The sequence below is a fragment of the Enhydra lutris genome, unplaced genomic scaffold (assembly GCF_002288905.1).
Source record: "Enhydra lutris kenyoni isolate GAN:26980312 unplaced genomic scaffold, ASM228890v2 scaffoldscaffold124, whole genome shotgun sequence".
In the NCBI taxonomy this organism is placed as follows: Eukaryota; Metazoa; Chordata; class Mammalia; order Carnivora; family Mustelidae; genus Enhydra; species Enhydra lutris.
In genome coordinates, this window is record NW_019154208.1 from 158,604 (window position 1) to 185,133 (window position 26,530).

General features: G+C 45.2%; 1 gene segment (V, D, J or C); it reads right to left on the reverse strand.

Annotated features, from left to right (window-relative positions):
* Positions 1 to 4,869: 4,869 nt before the first annotated feature.
* LOC111139908 lies at positions 4,870 to 25,917 on the reverse strand. The segment is given in 4 exon segments: positions 4,870 to 5,012; positions 18,688 to 18,816; positions 25,337 to 25,660; positions 25,818 to 25,917. Coding segments are annotated over 4 exon segments (642 nt in total).
* Positions 25,918 to 26,530: the final 613 nt, after the last annotated feature.

Genomic DNA, 26,530 nt, shown 5'->3' on the forward strand with positions numbered 1-26,530 from the left:
TCTGGATATTTCAGTTTTTTTGAGGGAGGCTTGGATGGCTATATTCCCCCCTTAGGACTGCCTTTGCTGTATCCCATAGGTTTTGGACTGAAGTGTCTTCATTCTCATTGGTTTCCGTGAATTAAGTTCTTCTTTGATCTCCTGGTTGATCCAAGCATTCTTAAGCACGGTGGTCTTTAGCTCCCAGGCATTTGAGTTCCTTCCAAACTTTTCCTTGTGATTGAGTTCCAGTTTCAAAGCATTGTTTTCTGAGAACATGCAGGGAATAATCTCAGTCTTTTGGTATCAGTCGTGTCCTGATTTTTGACCCAGTATGTGGTCTATTTTGGAGAAGGTTCCATGTGCACTTGAGAAGAATGAGTATTCTGTTGTTTTAGAGTGGAATGTTCTATATATATCTATGAGGTCCATCTGGTCCAATGTGTTATTCAATGCTCTTGTTTCTTTATTGATTTTCTGCTTGCATGATCTGTCTATTACTGAGAGAGGCATGTTAAGATCTCCTACTATTAATGTATTCATATCAGTATTACTCTTTATCTTGATTAATAGTTTTCTTATGTAATTGGCTGCTCCCATATTGGGGACATAAATATTTACAATTGTTAGATATTCTTGGTGGAGAGTCCCTTTAAGAATTATGTAGTGTCTTTCTGTATCTCTGACTACAGTCTTTAGTTTAAAATCTAATTTATCTGATATGAGAATTGCTACCCTGGCCTTCTTTTGAGGCCCATTGGCATGAAAGATGCTTCTCCATCCCTTCACTTTCAGTCTGGGTGTATCCTTAGGTTCGAAATGGGTCTCTTGTAGACAATATATGGATGGGTCCTGTTGTTTTATCCAATCTGCAGCCCTGTGTCATTTTATGGGCGCATTTAGGCCATTCACATTGAGAGTGATTATTGATAGTTACGTTTCTATTGACATTGTGTTACCTTTGAAGTCTTTCTTTCTGTAGATTGTCTCTGTGTTTCTGTTCAATGATATTTTTAGGATTTTTGCTCTTTATAGAACCCCCCTTAATATTTCCTGCAGTGTTGGCTTGGTGGTCGCATACTCTTTTAAGCCTTGCCGGTCTTGGAAACTCTTTATCTCGCCATTCATTTTTTTTTTTTTTTAATTTGACAGAGAGAGAGAGAGAGATCACAGGTAGGCAGAGGGGCAGGCAGAGAGAGAGGGGGAAGCAGAGAGAGAGGGAGAAGCAGAGAGAGAGGGGGAAGCAGGCTCCCTGCTGAGCAGAGAGCCCCATGCGGGGCTTGATCCCAGGACCCTGAGATCATGACCTGAGCCAAAGGCAGAGGCTTAACCCACTAAGCCACCCAGGCGCCCCAACGCCATTCATTTTGAATGTCAGTCTTGCTGGATAAAGTATTCTTGGCTGCATGTTTTTCTCATTTAGTGCCCTGAATATATCTTGCCAGCCCTTTCTGGCTTTCCAGGTTTCTGTGGACAGGTCTGGCATTATTCTGATGGGCTTTCCTCTGTATGTACGGAGCTTCTTTGTCCTAGCTGATTCCAAGAGGGCCTGCCTACAATTATAATTCTTCATTCTTACTATTAGGTGCCTCGAGGACTTTCACGAACCTATAATCTTGGGGGGAAATCATTCTGAGTCTAGTACATGAATGCTCTTCCATTCGTGAGATTGGGAAAATTTTCATGGACAACTTCTTCCACTATATCTTCTAGACTTCTTTTTTTCTCCTCCTCTTCAGGAATTCCAAAAATTCTGACGTTGGAATGTTTCATGGCATCACTTATTTCCCTAGTTCTGTTTTCATGTTCCAGTCTTCCTCCTGATACTTTCTCTCTATCTGTTTGTCCTCCAGATCACTAATTCTATCTTCTGTTTCAGTTATACTAGCTTTTAGAGAATTTAGATTAGATTGGAACTCATTGAGGGCATTGTGAACATCATCCCTGGTTGCTGTTAGTTCTACCCTAACATTGTGAACATCATCCTTGGTGGCTTTTAGTTCTGCCCTAATCAATTCTGTTTGGTCATCCATGGCTTTATCCAACCTAGCTATTGCCTGGATAATTGTTAGCCTGAATTCCCTTTCTGACATATTGTCTATGTCGATAGCCATTAGCTCTGTTGCAGAAGGCCCATCCTCTGAATATTTCTTCTGTTGTGCATTCTTCCTCCTAGTCATTTTGGTGAGAGATGGCTGAACTGATGTAGCTGGATGTATCAACAGTGGTGCAGTCAAGGTGCACCATGGAACACTTCTGAGCAATCAGGAGTTCCCACCCAAATGAAAGATAAAAGAAAGAGAGAAAAAAGAAAAGAAAAAGAAAAAAAGAGAGAGAGAGAAAGAGACAGGAAAAAAAAGAAAGATAAATAAGAAATCTCAGCCCAAATGGGCTCCAATATAAGATTTGTCAAGTAGACAAGATATATATATATATATATATATATATATATATATATATATATAAAAGCAAAAAAGAAAAAAAAAGAACCTCCTCAAAAAGAACCCCAAGTATAAGATTTATATACTATCAGGACAAACACAAACACACAGAAACACTGGTGGAAGAAAAACATGGGAGAGTGGTTATAAATTCTCACTGTGGGCGAGGAAGTTTATTTTGATTCCTCCTGGGTGTATCTTGATCTCTTTGTTAAAGGACTCTACTTTTGTAAGATAAAGGGGGATTAAAAATTGGTTTACCTATAGGGGTAATGTTGATTGGGGAAAGGGGATTACCTTGAAGTTTAATTCTATATGAATATTAAAAAATAAAAATAAAAAAAGGATAAACTAAATTAAAGTACACTAAACTAAAAGTTAAAAAAAAAAAGAAAAGCTAAAAAAAGACTCGGGTATATGTATCAAAAAGTCAGGTTAAAAGGCTATTATGGAATTTATGTACTGGACATCTCACTGTGATGGTAAATAGGTTAAAAATTATCTATAAAAAATGAACCAGAATAGTGGCAACGGATTAAAAATAAAACTTGTATCTATGAAGTAGTGGTGGTTGTTCTCTTGTCATCTCTTTTTTTTTTTTTTTTTCCTGTTTGGCTTGCTGGGGGAGGGGCATGCCACGTGGGTTTTCAGGCAATGTTCCCTGAGTTAACGCCTCCCATCCCCATCAAGGGGGTGGGCTCTGAGGAAACCGGTTTTTCAGGCTTTTGTTCTCTGGAGGTTTTTATGTTTGTTTGTTTGTTTGTTTTCTCTCGCCTGGACAGCTTTTGATGGTTTTTGGGGTTTAGAGGAAAGCAAACTGCACCCAGACCTCCCTCTCAGAGAGAAGCCTCAGTCTATTTCCCTCTGGGTGCTGCAGAGCACATAAGTTCTCTCTTGGCCACTGGCAGAGCAGGTTCTGAGTCGCGGTCCCTGGGGGACACAGGAACTCCTGCTTGTACCCAAACCCACGACAGCAGCGGCTGTCTGGGCAGCTCCAGACCGCCAGAGAAGTTCCAAGGAGCGATCACACACTGAGATTTTCCTGCTGTCCCAAGCTGGGAGTACCTGGTCTTTCCGGGTCCGAGAGTGCTGGGCTGGTGCCTGAGCGCACCACTCTCAGGGGAGGGCGTGGGGCGTGATTCAGGCTCTGATAGCACCGCTCAGCGCTCATGTGGGGACTACAAAATGGCTGTGCTTCTGCCGGCTGGCGAGGCTCCCAGCCCCTCATAAGAGCCACACCCCATGCGCTCTCAGGTGTGCTGGTGGCTCAGGGACCAAGACCTGGTTTCTCTGCCGCACTCTGGCTTTGCACCAGGGGTGACTGTCCTGGGTCCAGGGACTTAAGCCCCTGTCTTTAACTGCCCAAATTCCCACAATTTCCCCCCATGATCCTTTGCTCTTTTTGAGCGCTTTTAACCAGACTCCAAGTTAATGCTGGTCCCTAGATGCAGGGCACTCTTGTATTGGGGCATTACTTTCCAATGGGTCGCCTCTGGTGGCTCCTTCCCCCTTTTGTTTACCCTCCGATATCAGTCCAATGTTCCCACTCTGCTTTACCTGCCCACTGGCGTCTTCTGCCCCTGTAGAGATCCAGATGTGTATAATTCTGATCTCAGGCTGATTTCATGGGTTATCGGAGTTCTTTGCTAGGTAATCAGCTCACTTTAGGGTACAGGTTGAAACAGCGCCTACTCCTACTTCCCCGCCATCTTGTCTCCCTGTGTCTGTAGCTTTTTTTAGATTATATCTTCACAGACTTTTTATTTCACCCCCAGTTCCTCACCTTCCCTCCCTTAAGTCCCTACACTTGCACACTGTCTCGGTGATGTAAAGGTATCATCCGGGCAATGAGCCTTCATTTATTTTATTAGGTATTTCACCATGTGTTTCATTTTGAATACTTTCCATTGCTATGGCATCAGTTTTCCCGACAGCATTATATTTCCTGTCAGTATATCCCCAGTATTTTTAAATTTCAGACATATTCATTTAAGGAAGTTTTAAAAGAAAAGTTCTTTAAAAAGGTGTTCCATTTCTGCTTTTCACATGTGCAGTCCTTCCTCCACACAAAGTCCCAGAGGAAATGGAGTCCTAACAACTGATTACAAATGCGCTGGTGATATGCGCTGTGCAGCCTGCCTGGAGGACTGGGAGGAATGGGACAGACTGGGGACCTCAGACCTGGGGACCTGGGCCTGAACTTCATTGCTCTGCTCTCCTCCTGGAGCTGGAGGAGAGGGTGACACAGATGGGCAACTGGTTTGTGTTTCACTTCCCCATCTGCCTGTGTCACTGTGAGCATTACCACTATCCCACACTTGACAGTAATAGTGAGCCTTGTCCTCGACCTGTGCCATGCTGATGGTGAGGGTGGCCATGTTCCCTGACTTGGAGCCAGAGAATCGCTCTGGGATCCCAGAGGGCCACTCACTATCTACATAAATGACTGTCAAAGGGGCTTCTCCTGGCTTTTACTGGTACCAGTGTACATAATCATATTCAGTTCCTCTCCAGTGCAGGTGATTGTAGCCATCTGTCCCAGGGCCACTGACACAAAGGGTGGCTGAGTCAGCTCACTGGAGACCACGGAGCCTGAAAATACAGAAGAGGAGAGGTCCAGGGACTCATCCCAGGATCCTAATTCTGAGGTTGTGCTGTGCCTGTGCTCAAGGTTTGTGGCAGGCTCAGCTCAGGTCCTGTGGGGCTGAGAGTGTGGGCAGGACTGAGGACAGCACCAGTGCAGAGAGTGAGGAGGAGGAGGAGCGAGAGAGGGGTCCAGGCCATGGCAGATTTCCTCGGGGCTGCTTCTGCAAATCACAGCTGAATCAGCCTCACCCTGACCTCTCTTATTTCTTTCCAGGCCTTTTGTTCTGTGGTTGATAGTATTTATGCAAATTTCCTCCTCTCTGGGAATCAAACCATCTACAAGCTCAGGCCAGGTGAATGAGGAGGGAGAAATGATCCTGCAGCTTTCTCCAACAGCTCTCAGGTCAGAAAATGAAAGTTGGTCTCTAAATTTGGTATCATGATCACATTCCAGGGATTTGAACACAACCACTGACCCTACCCATTCTGCCTGGGGTTTGTCTGGGGCTGGCCCAGGGTCTTCCAGATTTCTGGCCATGGGCTGCTGGTCTGGTCCCTCTGAGAAATTCAAACAACACTAGAGTCAGGGAAAGGTGGTTCAGTGACCTCATGACCTCCTTCCCTGGCTTCTCGTTCCCTCTCTATACCCCAGAGACTCTGTGGTCCCATCTGTGGCATGACAACAAAATAGGAAACTCTCTCATTTTGAGGTTCATCATCATTTTGTAAGTGGGAGCTTACTAGTCAAACAACCACCTGCTGTTGGAGATTCATCAGGATTTCCAGTCTATTTACACATGGTGCTATTGTCTCTATGAAGCCCCCATCCCACAGCAGACCAGCAATTGACATAATCAACCAGTTGATATTGCTTACTTTTTTCATCAACGTTTCATGCAAACCTATTAATATGGCCTGAATCCATATGAAAATATTTCAAGGTTGGTGGTCTTGTGAAGATCCACATGATCACATGTTCCCATATGGTGTGAGCTCCAGGCCCTGAGCCATGGTCCTTGCAGCCATGAGAGTCATGTTACTCTGGAGACAGTCTCACAAGGAGTCTCGGATGCTCCTTCCAGGGACCAGGGTCCTGAGTGTTCTGCCTCCTGCTCCCTGAGATGCCCTTGAACAAAGGAGCTGCAGCCCCAGGTCTGAGTTGGGGTGGAGGTGGGGAAGGAGAGGCAGAATGTGAGTCATTGGGTGTCTCTGAATGTGCCCAGCACAGAGGAGTCAGTCTCTGGGGACACTGGTGGACAGAGAGGGGACCTGAATTTCCCAGGTGAGATGTGTAAGGGCCTGGTTGGCCAGAGGGATTCATTTTGTTTTTATGTAGTGAACTTAGATCGACCCCGCCCCTCCCAGAGGAACTTACTTGCAAAGCCTAGATACAAGGGTGGGTCAGGTCACGTGAAGACATCCAATCAGTGGGGTGCACATATATCTAACTGGGGTAAATTGAAATTCAACTGGACACCTGTGTGTTACCTAGCAGTTTTTTTGTGTGTGGCAGACCTAGCATGACTGTGCAGTTTTCTCTGTGTATTGCAATCTCATTGGCCACCTGTGTATAGCCCGGCTAAACTACCTCTATAAAAGTTAGTCTGTGAGGCTGGGAGGGGTCTCCTCTTTGCAAGAAACGGCCCTGACTGGTCAGTTTGATTCTCGATGCTTGGTGCAAAATAAAGCTTTGCTTGACCTTCACTTTGTATCAGTCTCGCTCCTTTGATTACATTGGGGGCTCGTCCGCAATCAAATGATGAGAACTGAGCCAGCATCAGAATTTCTGGGAAAAGCCTCTGGAGGTAAGATCATGGGATCCTGTGTGTCTGGTTGTGGAGCTCCAGGGTATGGCCCACTGGGGAGAAGCTGGATGCAGCCATGCTCCCCAGGGCTGGAGTGGATGCAGGGGACACCCCATCCCTCTTCTGGTACCTGCCAGGGGGTTCGAGTCCCCCTGGGCAGTCAGGGGGCTGAGAAAACCCCCACCAGCAGGTGGTTGCAAGAGACCGAGAAAATCTCCACCGGCCGCTGGGTTTGGTTGTCTTTGTCTTGTCTTTTGTTGCCTGTAGTGTTGCTCATCCCTAGGGGACCAAGAAAATCCCCATGGGTGAGCATCTCTAGGGGGCTGAGAAAACCCCCACCAGCAGCAGGTTCTGGGTGAGGGTTGCTGGGTCTGTGGTTGTTTTGTCCTGTCTTTTTCTTATCTGTTGCATTGTTTGTTGTATTTGAAGGAATGGGGCAAGCAGAGAGTCAGGGGACTCTGATTTTCGTCTCTCTGTTCCTCATAATAGATGTGGGGCTTCTCCCTCACTCATTTCATGTGTTAAGGGCTATGACTGGAGCCAAATGGGGTTAGTCTAACTCGAGACAGAGACTTTAAGGAATATTCTCAAGCAGCTGCCGAAACTCCCTTTGTTTCAGGGAATTCCTTGCCTTCTCTGGCCCGACGTGGACTGCCTAGCCCCTCCCCCTTGCTGGCGGGAGAGCATGGCATCTGAAGTGGAGATGGTTATTTGTCTGTCTCAAGGTTTTAATGTGTAATTGTTAAAGTGGCTTCTGAAGTCTTTGGTAACCTGAAACTGTGAAGGGTTGCTTGAATTACAAATGGAACTAAATATGTTGGATATCTAGGTCTTAACCAAATGGGATAAAATGCTAGAGCGTTGGCTGCTGGAACTGGGCTTGTGCTTTTGAAATCTGCTGGTGAACACGTTTTGTACTTAACTGATTCATAAATTTGCCTTCTAATAATTCTCTTGTAAAATGACTTCCACCTTAAAGGAAATTCATATGGAAAGACTTTCAGGACAAATACAGGTCTTTGATATGTTGAAATCCTGGAACTGAAATGGGTAAGAATTTACAGAAGTAAAAGCTGCATTCGGACTAAGCCAGAATTATTAACATGGGACTAGGTGAACTGGAAGATTGTAATGTTGTATCTCTTGATGTTTTGTCTTATTTTAAACATTAATGGTTCTTTAATGTTTGCTCTTCCAGACTAGGGAAACTTTTTCTTAAGTTATCTGTAACTTACAGAGATATAAAAGTAGTCATTTGTAAACAAATCAAGATATTCAACTCTTTCTCTCTATCTGAACCCTCTGAAACCAAAAGGTCTCAGCAAGTATTCTTTCTTCCATGGCAATCAGTCATTTGCATAAGTTCAATAAGAATCTGTTCTCGTTGTAACAGGACACCATTGGAAACACTGGTTATTTTGCCAAGGCTTTGACTAGAATGTCATTTTTGAAAAGACTCAGATATGACTAGACAGCTTAAAGGAACTAAGATTGACTTTATAAAACCTGGAACCATAAAGCCCTTTGGAACTGTTGGCCTGTTACCTTGCTTAGAGAGTTCCCAGCAGACTCAACAGGTGAGTAAAGGATGTTACTTCCTGGCAGGTGCAGGAACCTCAGGATTCTTTGGGGGCCTCAGGAAGAGGAATTCGCCCAAATCGACAGGTATTGCAGGCATGTCTGATGGCAAGTATGTAGCTTGGCTTCTGGCCTGGAGAGGCTATTATAAGTTCAACCTAGAGATTCCTTACAAGAAGTTCCAGCAAAGCAGATTCTAAAATATTTATATGATCACGCACTGTTCTTGCTGAGCTTATGTAAATAATTAGGCCAAGTTTGTTAAAACTGGACTTGTTTTTCAAATAAATTAGTCCTGATTTGGCTATCTCTGGAAATGAGGGTTATTTTAGAGAGAAAAATTATGTTTTAATAACACACATTTATGGATGTTAAATTCTAGATTTGATTGTCTTTAAATGTTTGTTTACCTAAGCTAGACAACTTGAGGTAAACTTCAGGGAAGTTGCACGATAGCTCATTTAGATGATCTTGCTTTGCCAGTCAGTCAGCCCCAGATATAGGAAACTTCAGAAAATTGAAGGATTTGAAGGGAAGAATCTAAGTTAGTGGGAATAGCAGCAAAGGTGTTTAACAACAGGGATGCACAGGAGAAAGGTTTTGGCATTATATGAGGCAGGTAGGGGATGGTAAAAGGAAGGAAAAGCCTAAGCACAGAGAAGGCAGGTGGGAAGACTTAGATTCAGATCAGTGTGCTTACTGTAAGGAAAAAGGACATTGGGCCAGGGAGTGCCCCAAAAGGAAGATGGCCATGCTGGCCTCCAGAGACTGAAGGGGCTGTGGTTTGGAGCCCCTCCTTGAACCTCGGGTAAAAATTGAAGTGGAGGGGAAATCATTTGAAACCTATGGGAAAACTATCTAGAGAGGAAGTCTGGGTACAAGGGGCGAATGGCATAGAAAGACATAAATGGACAACTGTGCAGATGTTTGTGGCAGCAGAAGATGAATACCTTCTTTACGAGCCAGTCTCAGAACCAGAGGAGACAAGAGAAAGGAGCCTTCTCCAAACCCTACAGGTCGAGTTTCCCAAAGTCTGGCCAGAAGGGAAGTCCCCTGGCTTGGCCAAGGGACAGCCTCCAGTGGTGGTACAATTAAAAGCGATGGCTACAGCTGTTCACGTCCAGCTGTACTCCACCCCTCGGGAAGCAAAGGAAGGGATCAGAAAGCACATTAACTGCCTCTGAGGAGATGAGATCCTAGTTCCTTGCAAATCTCCATGGAACACACCTTTGCTGCTGGTCGAAAAGGCCGAGACTGGGGAGTACCAACCCATTCAGGACTTGCGGGAAGTTAATAAACAGGTTGAAGATATCCACCTGACAGTGTCTAACCCCTATACCATACTCTCCCTCCTGTGCCCCAGAACAACTGTGTATACCGTCTTAGATCTCAAGGATGCATTTTTCTGCATGTCTTTAGCAAAGGAATTCTCAGCACCTTTTTGCTTTTGAGTGGTCTGACCCACAGGAAGGATTCCAAGGCCAGCTCACCTGGACAAGACTTCCCCAAGGGTTCAAGAATCTGCCCACTATCTTTGACAAGGCCCTACATGAGGATTTGCATGAGTACAGAACCTCCAACCCAGGAGTCACTCTGTTACAGTATGTTGATACCTTGCTAATAGCCGCTGAGGACTATGAGTCATGTTAGCAGGGACGAGAGCTCTCTTACAGATTCTGCAGGAAAAAGGGTAATGGGTGTCAACAAGGAAAGCACAGCTCTGCCAGAGCCACGCCACTTATCTAGGCTTTGATCTCCATGAGGGAGTGTGTTCACTGTCTGAGTCCAGGAAACAGGTAACACTCGATACCCCCACCCCACCACGTCTGACAAATGAGGAAGTTTCTTGGGATGGTGGGCTAATGTAGGCTGTGGATACCACGGTTTGCAGAGATTGCCTGACCGCTCTACAAACTGGCAAAAGGGGGGCTCACTATGATAGAGTGGACAACTGAGGCAGAAGGAGCATTTTGGGAATTACAAACAACATTACTGAGTGCTCCAGCATTGGCCATCCCAGATGTTACCAAGCCCTTCCACTTGTATGTGGATGAAAAAGCAGGGGTGGCCAAAGGAGTTTTGACTCAGACTCTGGGGCCTTGGCAAAGGCCAGTAGCCTATCTTAGCAAGAAACTAGATCCAGTAGCAGCTGGGTTCCCCCCTTGTCTCCGCATAATGGCTGCCATGGCCCTCCTGGTCAAGGATGCAAGTAAATTGACTTTGAGTCAAAATCTCATCTTGACCACCACCCACGCTATTGAGTGCCTTCTCTGGAGTCTACCCGACTGATGGATGATGAACACCCAAGTGACAGGGTATCAGGACTTCCTCCTCAACGAACCAAGAGTGACCTTCCAGCCCCCGGTGGTGCTAAATACAGCCACGCTGCTGCCAGAGGAGCTGGCTGACCATCCACATGATTGCAATGAGGTCCAAACCCAAGTCACTGGAGTAAGGTTGGACCTCATGAACATTCCCCTTCTGGATGCAGAGATGGCTCTGTTCACAGACAGGAGTAGCTACATGGTCGATGGAAAGAGATATGCAGGGGCTGCGGTGGTTTCCTCTGAGCAGGAACTCTGGATGGCAGCCCTGCCACATGGAACCTCAGTGCAAAAAATGGAGCTGATTGCACTCACCAAGGCACTCCAGATGGCCAAAGGTAAAACCGCCAACATCTATAGGCACAGCAGGTACACCTTTGCTACTCTCCATATACATGGGGCTATTTATAAAGAAAGGAGCTTATTAACAGCAGAAGGAAAAGGAATTAAAAACAGAGGAGAAATATTGGCTCTCCTCCAGGCTATTTGGGACCCAAAAGAGGTGGCCGTTATGCATTGCCCAGGACACCAAAAGGGGACTGATCTGATTTCAAAAGGAAATCAATTAGCAGATCGAGCCACAAAGCAAGCAGCCCAAGAAAAATTGCAAGAGCTGGTTACAGTCCCGGCTCCAGCCCTACCAGAAAAAACGAACTATTCAGAAGAAGATTTAAAGTATCTACAAAAATGGGTTAAATTGGACTATGAAGGGGACTGGGCTAAGAGTAAAACAGGAAAGTTAATTCTTCCTTGATGACTAGGTAAGAATTTAGTAGACCAGATACATCAGGGTACTCATTTAAGGACACGCAAACTCAAGGAACTTATAGGTAAGCAGTTCCAGGTTTCTAAATTAGGGCATATGGTTCCGGATATAGTTGATAGATGTGCTCAATGCCAGGCAGTTAATGTGGGAGGAACTAGAATGGGAAGAGGGAAAAGAGAAAGAGGTAAGGAACCAGGAATTTATTGGGAAATAGATTTTACAGAAATGAAACCTGGAAAATATGGGCACAAGTATATGTTAGTTTTTGTAGATACCTTTTCAGGCTGGGTAGAGGCTTTTTCCCACCAAACATGAGACAGCAGGAGTGGTAGCCAAAAAGCTATTAGAAGAAATAATTCCAAGGTTTGGGCTGCCTCTTGCAATCAGGTTAGACAACGGCCCTGCATTTGTGAGTTTGGTCTCACAGGCATTGGCCAAGGCTGTGGGTACTAATTGGAAACTGTATTTTGCCTACCGGCCCCAGAGTTCTGGACAAGTAGAGAGAATGAACTGGACTCTTAAAGAGACCTTTACAAAGCTAATTCTGGAGACCGGCGGTGGATGGGTGGATCTCCTTCCTTTCGCCCTCCTCAGGGCGTGATGTACACCCTACTTAAACAAGGTGACCCCATTTGAAATAATGTTTGGGAGATCTCATCATCCCCCCACCCTGCTCTGCCCTCAGCTACAAGAGGTTGCCCTAGCAGAAATGACTGATCAGTCGGTACTCAAGTCACTGCAGGCATTACAGTCTGTCTTAAAAAGAACCCTCAAAGGGATCCGAACTGCCCACACTGAGACAGAGACGGAAGTGGGACCACATCCTTAGCAACCCGGGGACTTGGTTTGGATATGGCGTCACCAAGTGGGAAACTTGGAGCCTCGCTGAAAGGGACCATTTACTGTCATCCTGACCACCCCCACAGCGATAAAAGTAGAAGGCATCAGGGCCTGGATTCACACGGGTCACATCAAATGAGCCGAGGACACCCCCCAGAGGTGGAAGCCACAGCCAATGGACACTGCTGACTGTGGACTAAAGCTAAAACTCAAAAGATTATGAGTTTATTGTTGCTCCTATTGTTACCTCTTTATGTAAAGTATAGGTAGGAAATTAGATGAACGAAATTAGGAAAAATGGAAAAGGTTATACAAAGCGATAAATGGCTAACTCATCGGGCGACTGTGCACTGGTGTCATTTGTACAAAAGCAATCTAGAGCAATAAAAATGTTAGACTTACATGCTCAGTGTAACCCCTTACAACCGGAGAACATAGAAGTGGCTGAAAAGTCAAGGATTTGACTAATCTCCAAAGAAAAGGGGGGATGTAAGGGCCTGGTTGGCCAGAGGGATTCATTTTGTGTTTATGTAGTGAACTTAGATTGACCCCGCCCCTCCCAGAGGAACTTACTTGCAAAGCCTAGATACAAGGGTGGGTCAGGCCAGGTGAAGACATCCAATCAGTGGGGCGTGCATATATCTAACTGGGGTAAATCAAAATTCAATTGGACACCCGTGTGTTACCTTGCAGTTTTTTTCTGTGTGTGGCAGACCTAGCATGACTGTGCAGTTTTCTCTGTGTATTGCAATCTCATTGGCCACCTATGTATAGCCCGGCTAAACTACCTCTATAAAAGTTAGTCTGTGAGGCTGGGAGGGGTCGCCTCTTTGCAAGAAATGGCCCTGACAGGTCAGTTTGATTCTCAATGCTTGGCATGAAATAAAGCTTTGCTTGACCTTTGCTTTGTATCAGTCTCGCCCATTTGATTACGGACCCTAACAGATATTTACTGTGTCAGGACTCCTGTCAGTGTCCTGGGTGACACTGTGTGTCTGACCCTCAGAACAAGGTCCTTGTAGCCAGAGGAGTTAGGATGGATCATCCTGACAGCCTCTGAGGACTGAACTTTAGACAACCTGCTGAAATCCTGGCCTGGTATTCCTGAAGACCCCTGGGCAGCCCCAGCCTCTGTCCTGCAGCTCCTGATGCAGCTCTGCTGTCCCCCTGCTGGTGGAAAGGGACTCAGACCAGGAGCTTCCCTCCTGCAGGTCACCCCGGAGCACCTGTCACATGAGTAGGGGTGTTGACCAGGGTTTCCAGCCTCCCACAGGCAGCTGCCCCCCTGGTCTGCCCAGCCCAGCAGAGAAGGTCATATACAAGGTGCAGGAGGCAGGGCAGGTGGGATTATTTTACTTTTTCCAGGGTTGAAATGCCCTGGAGTAGCCCACTGTCTTCTTTCAGAAAGAAAAGTGCGTGGGTCAATGCAGTGCATTTCAAAAGGATCAGTGTCCAGACAAACCTGTGTGATGTCCCACAGCCACTGGGTTCCTGTGTATTTAGGAATCAGACCTATGCTTCTTGAATCCGTATCCATATAGTTGGGTCATGGGAGCAACAGGCAATGCTTCTGGTGCTAAGTTCAGTTGAGCAGGCAAACCTTAATTTTTATCCTCAATAGTGTTACTTTTACTGCATTCTAAATTACTCCAGCCCTCTTCTCATGAGTATTGTGGGAGGATTTGTAGCCTATTCTGTGCTTTTGTGGAACTGGGCATCTGTTAATGCACATGATGCAGGTCACAGGGCAGCTGAAAACTTTTCCTTGGATTCCCACAGAGGACGACCAGACACTCCAACTACAAGCTCAACTCACTGAACTCACATTGATTCTCTCTGATTAGTAGAACTCTTAAAATATTTTGTATCATTTAATGTGAAATGAAGTGCTTGCTTCGGCAGTACATATACTAATGTGAAATTTAAACAGTGTTTCTTACTTGAGTGTAAACTTCCCCATTTCATAGCAGGTAAAGCTGAGGCTCAGAGAGGTGAGCTTCCCAGGAAAACAGAGGAGAGTGGGGCAAGTCCAGAAGTGGAGACCAGATGTACTGGATTCAGATACTGGTCTCATTAGGGAAGAGCTTGACCAGGACAGGAGGAAGGGAGGGTGAAGCCAGGCTGGGCAGCAGGACTTCTGTCCCTCAGCTCACTGCCATCCTCTACATGGCCTGACCTATAAGGGAACTTGGCTAGACAGCCCATGTAGAGGGTCAGGGATGTCATGCCCCAGGTTTGAGTTGGAGAATCTGTGGGGAGAGTAGAGACTGTTTGGTGGTACAGGGGCCTGACCCGGGTCCTGCTGCATCTGCTCTATATTATTGTTTTGTTCTCTGTGTGCTCCATGTTTGAAGGAGTGACAGGGGTCTCATGGGCACAGTAATAGGGTCAGATGATTCTTGCAGTGGACAAAAGTCCTGTACGGGCTCATTCTCTGGGTCCCACCCTCTCTGGCACCCTCTGGGCAGAGCTCAGGGTCAGGGTCAGGCTCAGGGTCCTGTGGGGGCTGAGTCTGTGAGCAGAGCCTGGGCAGCACCTGGGTAGCAAGTGAGGAGGAGGAGCAGAGGAGGGTCCAAGCATTGGTGGGCAGCCCAGACTCTTTCTCTTGAGTCCACTGCTGAGCCTGGCCTCCCTGAGACTCCCTCATGCCCTTTCACTGGTTCCTGTGAAAATGGTCCTCATGCTGGCAGAGAGAATCTTCTTGCTTCTGTGTGAGCTGCACAGGTTTGGCTGATGTGGAGCTTTGCTCACCTCTTAGCTCCATAGGGGAGCTCTGGTCACTCCGTGTTTGAGCTGCATCACAACTGGGGAGAGGGACAGAGGATGGCATTTCTGTTGAAGTTCTCATGAAATTTGTCATGTGATCATTTGATTCTATTTCAAATGAGTGTTCTACTCTCTTTCAAGCGAGTGTTTCAGATACACTAGACATGAAATATTCCATCTTGACCACGTATAAGAGTTCAGTTTAACTTCCCAGATTCTCTGTTCTGTGCTTTTTTTTTACATCTTGAATTATGGAACAGAATTGAGTGCGAATATTGTCTTGATCTTGTACTTAGTATAAGATTATTATGTAGTTTTCTCATCCTTCAGTGTTGCTATTAAAATCATTTTGACAATGTCTGTTTTTAATTTGGGGGTTTAGACCCTTTCCTGACTTTGTGTGGTAACATAGTTTGTTAGAGCCCATCCTGATTTTTATTTTCTCTATGTTCCATGTGTTGTCTTTTCTCCTCTTCCATTTTTATCTTCTTCTTGAGAATTGGAGCATTTTTCTATAATCTGCTTTGTTTTTCTGTTTTGTCTTATTACTGTAACTCCTTGCTGTCCTGTCATCTGTGACTCATCACAGGCTACATTCAGGTGACGTCACACTATGGGACAGGGAGCATCAGACATTAGAGACCAATTCCCACTCTCTTTTCTCAGGGCTGTGGTAGGAATGCCATACCCATCACTGTTAGCTATGTGATAAATTCCAACATATGCAGTGAATTAGATTTGCTCTAGACAGTGATTTATTTTTCAAAGAGAGTTAAATCGTCAAAAACATTCTTCATATTTATCCCTGTAGTTATAATTTCTGACTCTTACAATCATTTCGTAGATCCGGATTCTTTCCGGATTCCCTTCCTCCTGCCTGAGGGACATCCAGTAGTATTTCCTGTGTTATGGGTCTGCTGATGGTCAGTTCTGTCAGTTTGGTAGAGATGAAAAAATGTTTTTTAAGGCCTTTGTTATGGAAGGATATTTCCCATGGATAAAGAAATAAGGGTTTTTGTTTGTTTGTTTAGTATTTTGAAGATGTTAAGCCACTGTCCTCTGTGTGCATTTATGCTCATGAGAAATTCGTTGGTATCCTTCACTGTTTCTCTGAATCTAGTGTCTTTCCTCTCAGGGTGTTTTTCACACTATCTCTTTTTCTCTGCCTTACACAATGTGATTTTGTATGGGGGTTGGGTTGTTGTTTTCCCCCACACCCTGTATTTCATGTACTTAGGGTTTCTCAAGAATTCGGAAACTATAGGTACTGAATTTTCATGAAATTTGAAACATTTTTGGCAAATACTCCTCAAATATTTTTTTATCCTCCCCTCCCCACCCTCACTTCCTGTGTTGACAATCACATGTGCATGACATTACTCACATTTTCCTACACTGAGTGCTGCTCTGCTCACTTATAAAGTCTCTCTGTGCCTTTCACTTGCCATGTCTGTGCTGCATCTTCAGATTCCCTCACGGTCTTCATCTTGTCGTGTCTGCTGGTAATTTCAACTGTTGTGTTTGTGATCTGACACACTGTTGTTTTCATCTCCAGTGGTTTGATTGGCGTGCTTTAATTTTCTTCTCTATCTCCTCTTAGCTTTTCAATCCTTCAGACGAAATTTGGTTGAAAGTCTGCAACATTTTCCTGACTTCCATGCCTTCTGTCCTGTCCTGCAGCTTCCAGACCTGCCACCCCAGGACTGCCTGAGCTGATTCTTAGCCTGAGTGACTTTCTCCCACCATCTCTGTCTCTCTGTGCATCACAGAGAAATACACACTTACCCACACATGACATCCATGTCCTATTAGATCTGTATCCTCCGGATATTCCTAAGTCATGCACCTTAGTAGCTATAGCTCTTTGTTGTTGTTGTTGTTGTTGTTGTTTTTCTTTTTATTTAAGATTTTATTTATTTAGTTGACAGACAGAGATCACCAGTAGGCAGAGAGGCAGGCAGAGAGAAAGGGGGAAGCAGGCTCCCTGCGGAGCAGAGAGCCCGATGCAGGGCTGGATTCCAGGACCCTGGGAATCATGACCTGAGCTGAAGGCAGAGGCTTTAACCAACTGAGCCACCCAGGCGCCCCACTCTTTGTTGTTAAAATGATGTTGTTTTAATAGTTCTTTTTTCTTGTGGTTTGCAGTCAGTCCTCACTTCCTACCTTAACAGAGTTCCTCCCAGTGACCTGACATCATTCACTTGCAGGATAAGGACATCGTAACATGGTCCCATCTCCCTCATCATTTCTGCTTTCATTGTCATGTTTTACTTGTTCTTCCACTATAAATCAAACACGTTGCTATGGTTTTTGCTTTAAGCACATGACTGTATTTCTAGGCATTAACCACTAAAACTTGTTTTAGATTTATCCATGTAGTTATGATTTCCCAAGCTTATTATAGTTTGTGCAGACTCACTTTTCCCTCTGTTACTCTTTCCTTCTCTTGGAGGGGCATCCATCACTGTCACTCATGCTGAGGGTTTGTGGGTGATCAGTTCTGGGAAGACTGTTGTCTAAGAAAGGTTGATTTCGTCTTCACTTTGCAATGACATTTTTTGTCAGTAAAGACCAAAGATGACAGATATTTCCTACTAGAATTTGAAAATGTATCTCTTTTTTTTCTACAGTTTTGTAGTTTACATATTTCATGATGAGAAATGTACTTCCTCCATGATGTTAGTTCTCTGTAGGAAACATGACTCTCCTCTCTGGTTGTGAGAGTTTCTGCATTGTTGTTTTGTTGTAATTTCATACAATGTGTCCTGTGCTGTCTCTCATGTTCCCTGTGCCTGAGCTTCATTGAGCTTCCTGGATATATTAGTTCCTCGGTTTCTCCAAATTTGAAGCCTTTCTGTAGATTGTTTCTTCTCCTATTTTTTTGATTCACCCTCAGTTTCATACCTTCCCTCCCTGAAGCCCCTGCACTTGCACATTGTCTGGGTGGCACAAAGGTGTCCTACAGGCACTTAGCCTTCATTAATTTGTCATTTCACTGTGTCTTTCATTTTGAACACTTTATATCACTTTTTCATCAAATTCCCTATTTTTTTCTTTTCCAGCATCATACTTGCTATCAGTCTATCCCCTGTATTTTTAAATTTCAGACATATTCATTTAGGGAAGTTTTTAAAAGAAATGTTCTTTAAAAAATGTCTTCCATTTCTGCTTCTCACATGTGTAGTCTTTTCTTCACCCACAGTCCCAGGGAAACAGAGTTCTAATAATTGATTACAAATTCCATGCTGATCTGCCCTGTGCAGCCTGCCTGGAGGACTGGGGGGAAGAGGACAAACTGGAGACCTCAGACCTCGGGACCTGGGACAGACCTGCTCAGTGCTCTGTGCACAGATCTGCTGGCATTGGAAGAGAGGGTGACACAGATGGGGAAGGGGTTTGTGTCTCACTTCCCCATCTGCCTGTGTTACTGTGAGCACCAGCACTGTTGTCATAGTACTGACAGTAATAGTCAGCCTAGTCCTCAGCCTGTGCTCTGCCGATGGTCAGGGTGGCCGTGTTCCCTGACTTGGACTCAAAGATTCACTCTGGGATCCCAGAGGGCCGCTGACTATCATCATAAAAGACCATCAAAGGGGCCTGACCTGGCTTCTGCTGGTACCAATGTACATAACCATATTCCAGTTCCTCTCCAGTGCAGGTGATTTTAGCCATCTGACCTAGGGCCACTGACACAAAGAGCGGCTGAGTCAGCTCACTGGAGGTCACAGAGCCTGAAAAGACAGAAGAGGAGAGGTTGCAATGAAGTCCAAGGACTCATCCCAGGGTCCCAATATTGAGGCTATGCTGTGCCTAAGCTTGGGGTTTGACGCAGGCTCAACTCAGGTCCTGTGCAGCTGAGTGCGGGCAGGACTGGAGACAGCACCTGTGCAGAGAGTGAGGACGAGAAGTGAGATAGGAGTACAAGCCATGGTGCATGTGCTTGGTGCTCTGTCTTCTGAGAACTACAGCTGGGCCAGGCTCACTCTATTCTCTCTTATTTCTTTCCAGGCCCTGGGGTGTGTGATTGTTAGTATTTATGCAAATTTCCTCCTCTCTGGGACTGCACATGCATTCAAACCACTTGTGAGCTCAGACCAGGTGACTGAAGAGGAAGAGAGGAAATCTCAGCTTCCTCTAAGCAACTCTCAGATCAGAAAATGAGCCTTGGTCTCCAAATTTAGTATCACACTCACAATTCTGGGGTTTGAACACAACCACTGTCCCTACCCATTCTGTCTGGGGTCTTTTGGTGCTAGTTCATGGCCTTCCAGAATCCTGGCCATGTGGCTGGTCTGGTCTCTCTGAGAGAGTCAGACAACATGTGATTCAGGGAAAGGTGGTTCTGTGACCTCAGTACCTTCCCTGCCCCCCTCCTTCAGGTTCCCTCTGTGTCCCCACAGACACTGTGGTACCACCCTTGGCATATCAGCAGAATAGGAAACTCTCTCATTCTGAGGTTCGTTCATCATCTTGTAAGTGCAAGTTTACTTTGCCTAATAACCACTGCTTTTGGAGATTTATCAGGATTTGTAGTCTATTTACACATGGTGCTATTGTCTCTATGACAGCCCCCATCCCACAGCAGACCAGCAACTGGCATTGTCAGCCATTTTTTCCCTTTTAATTTTTTCATTAATGTTTCATGGAAACATATGAAAATGGCCTGAATCCATGAGAAGCAACCTCAAGGTCTGTGATCCTGCAAGGATCTACATGATCACACGTTCCCATATGTTGTGAGCTCGAGAGCCTGCGCCATGGTCCCTGCAGCCAAAAGAATCACATCACTCTGGAGGAATTCTCACAAAGAGGCTCCAATTTCTCCTCCAGGAAGCAGGATCCCTGAGTGCTCTGCCTACTACCCCCGGAGATGCTCTTGAACAAAGATGCCGCAGCCCCAGGTCTGAGTTGGGGTGGAGATGGGGAAGGAGAGGCAGAGTGTGAGTGTCTCTGGATGTGCCCAGCACAGAGAAGTCAGTCCCTGGAGACACTGGTGGACAGAGAAGGGACCTGAATTTCCCAGGTGAGATGTTCACTGTGTCAGGACTCTTGTCAGTGTTCTGGTTGACACAGTGTGTCTGACCCTCAGAACATGGTCCTTGCAGCCTAGGGAGTTAGGATGGATCATCCTGACAGTCTCTGACGACTGAACCTCAGACAACCTGTTGACAGCCAGGCCTGATGTCCCTGTGAGGCTCCCCCTGGACAGCTCCAGTTTCTGTCCTGCAGCTCCTGATGCAGCTCTGCTGCCCCCTGCTGGTGGAGATGGACTCAGACCCCGAGCTTCCCTCCTGTAAGTTGCTCCGCAGCACCTGTCACCTGAGAAAGAGTGTGGACAAAGGTTCCCAGCCTCCCACAGGCAACTGCCCCACTGCCCTGTCCAGCCAAACACAGACAAGTCACATACATGGTGCAGGCTACAGGACAGGTGCAATTCCTGTAGTTGTCCCAGGGTTGAAATGCCCTGCCCTAGACTGCTGTCTTGTTATAAGAATGAGAGGGAAGGTACAGTGTAGTGCATTTGAAGAGTCAGTGTCCAAACAAACCTGTGTGATGTCTCACAGCCACCGGGTTCCTGTGTATTTAGGAATCAGAATCGATGCTTCCTGCATCACTATCGATGTAGTTGGATCATGGGAGTGACAGGTGATGATTCTGGTGTAAAGTTAAGTTAGCAGGAATATATTTAACTTTATTGTTATTACTGCTGTTTTTATTACTTTTTTTTTATTATCCAGCCCTCACCTCCAGAAGTTTGGTGTGGGAGGATTTGTAAAATATCCTAGTCTGTGGCTTGGTGATGTTGGCAAACTGCTCCTTCAGACCTGGATCCAATCACACATGCTGTAGGTACAGTGTAGCTGAAAACTTTTCCTTGCGTACCCACAGAAGTGTACTGGAGACTCCAACACCAAGAACCCCCTGAGTTGTTCTCATTAAAGAGACACTTCAGTGTTTTGTATCATTTAATTTGAAATGACATATTTCCTACTTGAGTATTAGCTTCCCCATTTCACTGCAAGTAAAGCAGATGCCCAGAGAATAAATTCCCAGGAAAACAGAGGAAAATAGGGGGAGTCTGGTAATGCAGCCCAGGTGTCTTAGATTTAGACCTGGAGCCTCTGGGGCAGAACTTGACTATGGTTTAAAGAAGAGAGTGTACATCTGGGGTTGTGCCCCCAGACTCACAGCCATTCCCCCTCCTGGCCTGGTCTATCAGGGAGCCTCCTACCCTCCCCTTGCAAGTGGGAGGGTCTGTGGGCTTGTGTTTCAGGTTAGAAATGCAGAGTCTATGGGGCAGTGGAGGCAGGTTGGCTGTGCTGGGGCCTGGGCTGGGTCCTGCTGGCTCCCTTCTGTATCACCACTTTATCTTCGGCTCTACTCTCCTGAGCCAGTGGGAGTGACAGGGATCTCATGGCCATCTACAGGGGCATCTGAGTCTTACAAGTGAACAGAGGACCGCCAATTTCAAGAAACTCTGGGGGACATTCTCTGTTTTCCCAACCCCTGCATCAAGCCCTGGGCCAACCTCTGGGTCAGGGTCATGGTCAGGGTTCTGTGGGAGCTGAACCTGTAGGGAGGGCCTGGGATAGCCCCTGGGCAGGGAGTGAGGAGAGAGAGAGCAGCAGGGTCCATGTCATGGTGGGGATAAGAATCTGTCTGTTGAGTCCACAGCTGAGTCTTCCCCCCTGCAAGCCTCCCTCATTTTCTCACTGGTCCTCCTGAAGATGTTCCTTCTCAGCCTGGTAGAGAGAATCTCTGTGCTTCTGGGTGGGCTTCCTGGATCTGGTGCATGATGTGAGAGCCAAAATCACCTCTCAACTCTTCTTGGAGAGCTCTGGTCACTCTGTGTTTGAAAATCTTAAAGTCTTGGAGAGAAGGGACATGTGTGGGCATTTTGTATCTGTTCTCATGTAACGTTCACTGTGTGTATTCCATCTCTTCATCCTGTGTGTGATACACATAAGAGAAAATCATCCTAATTATTTTTAGGGACTCCATTCATCTTCTTAGATTTTCTATGTGTTCCCTATGAATGTTTCATGTCCCAGATTATGGAGCAGAATTGTGTGGGAATGATCTTAAATTGTGGCTTAGATTCTGTGTCACTTCCCTTCCTGGAGGTTTCTGATGGGCAGCATCTACTTGGGTGTTGCAGTGAAATTCAATATAACAATCTTTGTCTTTAATCTTGGCATTTAGAGCATTTCCTGAATGTGACTAGTAATATCATTTCAATATAGCAACTTCCTTTATGTTCTTGTTGTCCCATGTGTCCTTTGTTCCTTCTTTCCATGTATATATTTTTGATTAACATAATATTTTTAAATGATTCCATCTTATCTCCCATTTTTGCTTAAGTTCCTTCTGTCTGATGATCAATAACTTGCAATAGTCTACGTTCTGTGATGCTACCAATTTATATGGTATATAAGCACCTGATAACATCCTTCTGTGTCTCACCTCTCATCATAGTCACTGCGATTTTCCTACATATTATTTCAACTCTGTCAGGAGTTCCAACATACATAGTTATTTTATGTTCTGCACAGTATATTTTTCTGCACACTTTTAAAGAGAATTAGATAATAAAGAGGTCTTAATATTTATCCCCCTAGTTAGCATTTATGATGTTTATATTCATTTTGTAGATTCAGATTCTTCCTAGAATTATTTTATCTTCCTAAGGGATCTATATTGTTGCTTGTATTGCGTGTCAGCTGATGAAAACTTCTTTCACTTATTTTATGTGAAAATTTTCATTGAGACTTCATTTGTGAAGGATGATTTCCCTGGATGAATTGGTTCTTCCCCACCACCCCCGCCCCGTTCTTTCATCTCTAATTTAGAGACATTAATCCAGTGTCTCTTGCTGGCATTTCTACCGACGCAAAAAGCACTAACATCTTCTTCTGTTTGTTCCCCTGAGGGCAGGGACTCTTTCCCTCTGGCTGCTTCTAAGACTCTCTTGTTCATGGCCTTGAATATTTGATATAAATATGTGTTGTTGTTTTCTCTTCCTTTGTCTTGTGCTTGTGGTCTGTTGAGATTCTTGGACCCGTGCATCTTCAGTTTCATCAAGTTTGGAACATTCTCACCAATGACTGTCCAAACATTTTTCCATCCCCTACACACCACTGTCTCTCCTTTTTGGACACGTTACATCCTATTCCACCCCTAAAGATGTCCTCCAGCTTGGGGATTCTCTGTTTACTCTTGTGTCTTTTCTTCACTCTCTCACTTTGCAGTGTCTGTGCTGTGTCTTCAGGTTCCCTCATGTGTTCTTTGCTTTGTCGTGTCTGCTGTTACTCTCGACCCCTGGATTTGTGATCTGAGACATTGGAATTTCATCTGTAGGAATTGGATTTGGACCCTTTAACTTTCTTCTCTGTGTCCTGTGATCCTGTCAGCGCTCAGACTACATTTAGATGAGACATTGCAACATCATTCTTGCTAGAAAATCCAGGCTTCTGGCCTCCCTGCATCTTGAGTGCATGCACATTTTTAAAAAAGCATTTATTTATCTATCTATTTATTTATTTATTTGGGAGAGAAAGAGTGAGAGAGAACAAGCAAGGGGAGTTCCAGCCATAGGGAGAAGCATGTTCCCTACCAAGTAAGGAGTGTGATCTGACTGAACGACCTTGGTGTCCCTATGACCCATTTCTTTAAATCAGCTTCTGTCTATCTCCCTGTTTCTGTCTCTCTGGGTATGTGTGTGTAACATATGAATATATATCCAGGTGTGTATGAATTATAGGCCATATTGGATCCATATTCCCTGGAGAACCCTAACTAATACACCTTACCAGCTCTTTCTCTTTGTGGTTCAAATGGTTTTATTTTGGTGTCTTACTTGGTGTTGGAGATCTTCACTGCTAATTGTCAAGTACCTTCTTGTGACATGGTGTCGATTACATGTAGAAGAAGGATGTGATAAGAAAATTTTCTTTCCCCAACATTTTTACTGACGATTGTCATATATTTTATAGATGCACATTATAAATCACAATATATTGTTCTTATTTCTACCTAAACAGTTGACTCTTTAGTAGACACTAAATAATAAAATCTTTTTACATTTACCCATTTAGTTTTTGCTATCTGATAATTTTTATACCATTGTGTAGACTCACATTTCACTCTGCTACACTTTCCTTCTGTCCCAGGGTGTCCTTCACTGTCTCTTGTGCCAAGAGTCTGTGGGTGATCAGTTCTGGGAGGTTTACAGTCTGAGAAAGGTTTAGTTTGTCTCACTTTTCAATGACATTTTGACTGGTTAAAAATGAAGGTTAACACAAGAAACAAACTCTTCAGTGTAGAAAACAAACTGGCGATTACCACAAGGTGGGGTGGGAGGATGACTGACATAGATGATGAGCATCAGAGAATACAAAAATAAAAAAAATAAGATTGTCCGTTTTTTTAGTTGTATTTTGAAGACATTGCCCCCCCCCAACTCATTTGTCCAGTTTACTTGGTTTGTAAGGAGGAATGTATTCCCACCACGGTACTGGATCCCTATAGGAAACACGACTCTCCTCTCTGGCTGTGAGAGTGTCTACAATCACTGGTTTGCAGTGATTTCATTACGATATCTGCTGTGCTGTCTCTCATGTTCCCTGTGCCCGAGCTTCGTTGAGCTTCTTGGATACATTGGTTTATGGGTTTCACAATTTGAGAACTTGGTGGCTCTTTTTCCTTCAGATATGTTTTCAGTCACCATCCACTCCCCACTGTCTCTGCCTCAGTTACTCCAATTACACATCTTTAGGTAGAAAGAAGCTGTCCTCCCTACACTGGGACTTTCTTCAATTTCTCCAGCTATTTCACTCTGTGTTTCATTTTGAACAATCTCTATTGCTGTGACATCAAGGTGACTATTCCCTTCTTTGGTAACATGTAATCTGCTGTCAATCTCCATCTCTGTATTTTTAAGTCTCAGAATATATGATTATCTTTTAGGGAAGTTTTAAAAGATTTGGGCTTTGGAAAATGTCTTCTATTGTTTGCTTCTAACATATTCAGTCATTCATGAGCTCACATCCACAGCTTAAGTATAGTTATAATAAATGTGTCCTTATCCTCTGCCAATCCATCTTGTAGAACCTGTCTGAAGGTGTGTAAGGAGAGTCAGCCTGTGGATCTCAGATGTTGGATCCTAGACTAAACCTGCTCCCTGCTCTGTGCATAGTCCTCCTGGGGCTGGAGGAGGTTGAGACACAGGCAGGGAAGGGGATTTTGTCTCACTTCCCCATCTGCCTGTGTCACTGTGAGCTTCACCACTGCTTTCTGATGACTGACAGTAATAGTCAGCCTCATCCTCGGCCTGGGCCCCGTTGATGGTCAGGGTGTGTGTGGTCCCTGAACTGGAGCCAGAGAATCGGTCTGGGATCCCAGAGGGACGCTCAGTGTCCTTATAAATGACCTGCACAGGGGGTTGGCCTGGCTTCTGCTGGTACCAATATGCATATTTTTCTGACAGTATCTCTCCAGAGCAGGTGATGGTAGCTGTCTGTCCCAGGGACACTGACACCGAATGAGGCTGAGTCAACACACTGGAGGCCATGGAGCCTGAAAAGACAGAAGAGGAGAAGTTGGTGTGAGGTTCAGGGGCTCCTTCCCTGGGTCCCCATAATGAGGTTTTTCTTGGTTTGAGCTCAAGTCCTGAGTCAGGCTCAGCTCAGGTCCTGTAGGGGCTGAGGATTTGCAGAGGGTCCAGGGACACCACCTGTGCAGAGAGTGAGGACAGGGAGCAGGAGAGGAATCCAGTCCATGGTGGAGATGCCCAGAGCTCTGCTTCCTGAGATCCCACAGCACTGCTGGGTTCCACCCCAGCCTCTTTTATTCCTTTCTATGTCCTTGGGTCAGTGACTGTTAGTAGTTATGCAAATTTTCTCCACTTCAGGGGCTCCTAATTGATCCACCAGTTGTGAGATCAGAACATGTGATTGAGGAGGAAGAGAGGAGTCCCGAGTTTACTCCAAGCAGCTGCCAGTTTCAAAACCATCCTCAACAGCAAACATTTGGGATCAGTTACTTTCCTGGCATCTGAACACATGATAACCAAATGAAACTACTCTATATGGGGTGTGCCTTTGGTTTTCTCTATGGTCTCTCAGGAGCCTGGCCATGGAGGTGGGCTGGGTCCTCTGAGAGATGCAGGAAACATGATCCTATGCCCTCATTACCTTCCTCCTCCTGCACTGTGTCCCCACTGTGTCCCCCTGAGGCACTGTGATCCCATGCTTCCCATGTCATCAGATTGTGGAACTTTCTCATCAGAATGTTTGTGCATCGTTGTCTGTGAGAGTCCACTTATTTTTTTAAGATTATTTATTTATTTATTTATTTGACAGAGAGAGAGAGAGCGCGCGCGCACAAGTAGCAGAGAGGCAGGTAGAGAGAGAAGGCGAAGCAGGCTCTCTGCTGAGCAAAGATCCC